Source organism: Nicotiana attenuata, unplaced genomic scaffold (assembly GCF_001879085.1).
Source record: "Nicotiana attenuata strain UT unplaced genomic scaffold, NIATTr2, whole genome shotgun sequence".
NCBI lineage: Eukaryota > Viridiplantae > Streptophyta > Magnoliopsida > Solanales > Solanaceae > Nicotiana > Nicotiana attenuata.
Window position 1 is genome coordinate 191,703 of NW_017670464.1, and position 4,599 is coordinate 196,301.

The 4,599-nt window shown below is 33.7% G+C and overlaps 1 protein-coding gene across 1 annotated transcript; it reads left to right on the plus strand.

The window, feature by feature from the left end:
• The first annotated feature begins 237 nt into the window (after positions 1 to 237).
• LOC109239819 (intracellular protein transport protein USO1-like) lies at positions 238 to 3,065 on the plus strand. The gene is made up of 2 exons (XM_019406412.1): positions 238 to 363; positions 1,246 to 3,065. The coding sequence occupies exon 2, from the start codon at positions 1,280 to 1,282 to the stop codon at positions 2,918 to 2,920; it is 1,641 nt and encodes a 546-aa protein (XP_019261957.1). The 5' UTR covers positions 238 to 363; positions 1,246 to 1,279; the 3' UTR covers positions 2,921 to 3,065.
• Positions 3,066 to 4,599: the final 1,534 nt, after the last annotated feature.

A 4,599-nucleotide genomic window follows, 5' to 3' on the forward strand; every position in this document is an offset into this window, starting at 1 on the left:
GAGTCTCGGCTCATAATGTTCGATTTAAGATAACCAAACAAAAATAAATTAATTACTTTTCTCTCTCTTAGGGGATAATATAAAATATAATAATGGCGTAATTGTTTGTTTTTGTGCTTTCAGCAATCTTGGGTTGTGCATACTCTACGCATATACTATAACAACCAAACTGCCAATTTTCGAACCATTTAATATCAACAAACTTTCTTCTTATAAATTCTTTCCCTCCCAAATTCCTCTTTTCCTTTTTTTCCTTTCCTTTCCTTCCTTCTTTTTTCCTCCAAGTTCTTCAGTTTCTTTCCTCTATCAATTATCAGCTATTTTAATAATGAAGGCTTTCGCTCATTTTCTTTAATAAAAAAGGTGCATTTCCTCCTCTCTTTCTCATTTCTTTCCCCTCTCTCCCGTGTTTATATAATCCTTTATTAATTTGTATATTTTCCTTTGATGATTTCAAGAAATATTTGATATTGGCAATGGTGAAATCAAATATTTTGTTAAGGTTGTTTAAAATTTAATGTTTACATAAATTCTTGGCCTATATATGAAGTACACTTTATTATACACGCAATGCATATGTTCATAAAAATATGCAATGCATTTTTTTTTTTTTTTTTGACAAAGGGTATTTAATTGATCACCCTTATGTCTGCATGGCTCTGCCATTGCCTATTGGTTTTGATTAAAATTAATAGTTGAAGAATGGAAAAATAATGTTTTTTTTGTGGAGAAATTAAAGTGCATGAAAAAAGTGTATTTTCTTTCAGAAATTTGTTATGAACTGAACGAGATTTTTAGGAAAGATTTTTTCGTCTTTTATTGAGTTTAATAAATTTAGATTTATATGATGAAGTTGTTTGTAGAATTGTTATTTGAACATGTTGGAGGGGGCCTTTGGCGCAATTGATAAAGTTGCCGCCATGTGACCAGGAGGTCACGGGTTCGAGCTGTGAAAATAGTCTCCTGCAGCAATGCAGGGTAAGACTGCGTACAATAGACCCTTGTGGTCCGGCCGGTCCTTTCCCAGACCCCGCATATAGTGAAAGCTTAGTGCACCGGGTTGTCCTTGTTATTTGAACATGTTAGATTGGTTAAACTTTTATAGTCTAAATTTGACCATTTGTCTTGTGATTATTACAACTTATACAAAGGAGAAGTAAAACTTAAAATCCAATTATTAGTCCAACTTGTAAATCTTAGGGTTGTTAAGTATTAACCTGTTTGTACATTTTGCAACAATTGCAGGTTCAAGATCTTGTCAAGAACTTGAGGCAAAGGAATGGCAACAAGGACAAGGGACATTGCCCCTTTAGTAAAGGGTAAGAGAAGCACCAACACATCTAAAACAAAGTCTCTTGTCCACACACATAATGCCACTAATCCAACTGCCTCAAATAAGAACATCATACCTAGCTATCTCAAATCCAAACCAGCTTCATCAAGTTATTCCAACATTCACCATAAACAAACTCCAAATCATAAAACATCGATCGATAAGCCTCCTTCTAGTCTTGATAATGTTCATGGCAAGAATGCAGCCTCGACGAGTGATGCCAATATTCACAATAAAGACACCCTAGCTCGTAGATCGTTGGATTATAAGGCTGCCCTAACTTCTAGTCTTGATAATACTCAAGGCAAGAAGCTAGTAGCCTCATCATCAAGTGTTCCTCCCAACATTCATAATACACAAACTCTAGCTCGAAGAAGATTATCGTTGGATCATAGACCTTCCTTATCTTCTAGTCTTGATAATACTCGAGGCAAGAAGCTAGTCTCGTCAAGTAGTGATCCCAACATTCATAGTAAACAAAGTCCAGCTCGAAGAAGATTATCGTTCGATCATAGGCCTCCCCCACATTCTGTTCTTGATAATAGTCCTCAAGGTAAGAAGCTAACCCCATCAAGTAGTGATCCCAACATTCACAATAAACAAACTCTAGCTCGAAGAAGATCGTTCGATCATAAGCCTCCCTTGTCTTCTCCCCTGCTAAAAAACAGAACAATATCCCCTAATCCCAGGGAAAGAATTATCAAACCATCCTTGTCATTATCAAGTAAAACTTTCACTTCACAAAAACCCCTTATGAATAAATTGTCCAAATCACATTATACTAGTACTAAGGATGTTATTGGGAATAAACATGCTCCTGGCCTCTATGCTAGGGCAGTGAAGCAAGATAGTCCTGCTGGTTTAACATCAAAAACATTTATAACATCTAATTTGCCAGATATAGTTGAGCATATTGATCCTCGAGGCGAAGAGTTATTAGAACAAGAGGAACATCAAGAACAAGTCAATGAAAGTGATTTAGTCATTGAAGATCATGAAGAGCTTAATGACAATATAAACATTGAAGAATATCTCAAGGCTGCTGAATCCTCATTATATGTTGTGGAAAATCAAGAAGTCATTAAAATGGAAGTGCAAGAAGAGAAACAACTAGTTGAAGAAACAAGAATCAACAACCATAAAGAAGTAGAAGAAATCAAGAATGAGCCTAGTAAACTTGATGTTGAAGAGATAGAAAAACAAGAAAGTGTGATAAAAACAGTTAATGAGAATCAAGAAAAGAATGAGGAGGTTCAAGAAAGTGAAGTATTATTAAAAGAATTGGATAACTGTCAACAAGAGAAAGAGGAAGAAAAAGAAAATAAGGAAAAAGAGTTGGAGGTGCATATTAAAGAAGAGAAAGCGGAAAATGAAGGAAGAAACAAAGGAAAGGAAGAGAATAAAGTTACAACTATGGGATTTGCAAAGCCTTATCTTCATTTGGTGCAAGGGAATAAAAAGGAAAGTGTAGTATCTAATGATGTGATTGAAGAGACTGCAAATAAACTAAGAGAGCAAAGGAAGAATAGAGTGAAAGCATTGGCTAGTGCTTTTGAAACTGTCATTTCCTTACAAGATTCAAGGTAAGTACATATACTTGTGTTGTTGTGTGTAAGCACCATTCATTATTGTAACTTGTATGCTTATAATTCCCCCAATGAAGTGGATATTGTAACCAAAAAAAATTGCTTTGTTTTGGAGAAATAAAAAGAATTCATACATTATGCGAAAAAGTGGGACATTGTTATTTTTCAATTTTAACATTTTACCATCATATATAACGATGACAAGTTTGTTTAAATTTTTATCTGGCAACTAGTCGAGCTCTGTTTGATCTCTCAAAGAAGAACCCGAATCAATTTCAGGTTATGATGTTGATTACATGGTTCTTAATTTTTCACCGCTCATTGAAGCTGATACAAAGGCATATTCAAGATATAGAATCAGAGGGTTCATAATGGTTTTATTCTATTTTGTATGTGCACCTGCATGTTCAATTGGATCCGCCCCTGTCCTCATACCATTGATTCCTTAAGAAACTTCTAAGTCATAACAAAAGATATTAACGATTAAATTGATTTAGGTTATGAATTCCTCTTTTAATCTTATTGTAATATTAACATATAATACTATTTCCTACACTTCAATTTAGATGACGTAGTTGGACTTGCCACAAAGTTTAAGAGATAAAAAAAAGAGTTAATACCCTAAAATCTTCCTAAACTATCATGTTTTTGTCAGTTTCTTACTTAAACTATTCAGTATCCCCAAAATTCCCCCTAAACTATGTTGCTCTTCATATTAAAAACACCTCATTGCATTCCTAGAACGTGCGTGTAGTACACGCTCCTAATTATTTAAAAAACGTGCTATGTAGCACTACACGTGGCTATTCAACTCAGCCTAAAACCAACCTAAACTATCACAATTTTGTCAGTTACCTACTTAAACTATCTGGTGTCCCAGAACTTACCCCCCCCCCCCCCCCCGAACTATATATAGTTTACTCATGATGTATTACTCTCGGACGATTTCTAGGAGTTTTGGCCAAAATAATATTTAATGTATTGTGTTAATATTAGGTTTAATTGTGATTGTGCTTTATGCTAAACTCCAATTGAATAAGTCATTTATATTCACTTTATATCACAGAAAAAAGTATAAATAAAGGCATATAATATTGCATTTCTTAAAAATCATCTTATATTACATAAAAGAGATTACACAAAATAAAATTTCGCAAATAAAAAATTAATTAGCCAACAAATACAATTACATTCTCCAATTTCAGATTACATAAAGAAGGTTTAAGATTATCAACTTTAGTTGAGTTTAATAAGAAGATTTAAATTGGTATTCTTTCAACAAGAGAGGGAGAAATTTTTCCAGAGGAAACCCATATGGAGAACTAAAGAAAGAAGGTTAAAAAATGAAGAAGAAGAAGAAAAAGAAGAAGAAGAAGAAGAAGGAGGAGGAGGAGGTGAAAAATAAAGAAGAAATGTAAAAAAAAATAAAAAAAAAAATAAAAAAGAGGAAGGATGGCGAAAAAATGAGGAAGGTAGATGGATATAACTGAAATAAGGAGAATATTTATTAAAAAAATAAATGTGAAAGAGGGGTAGGCTAATTAGCCATTATTTTCTGTCATATGAGCCATTTTGATGGCTTTTTTCAGCTACCACGCGCTCTCAAGCGAGTGTTTACACGCGTTATGCCAGGTCATCAACGAGAGATTTTTAATATGAAGGACAATATAGTTCAGGGGG

Coding starts and splice junctions, on each gene's coding strand:
- LOC109239819 (XM_019406412.1), top strand. CDS start 1,280: ATGGCAACAAGGACAAGGGACATTGCCCCTTTAGTAAAGGGTAAGAGA.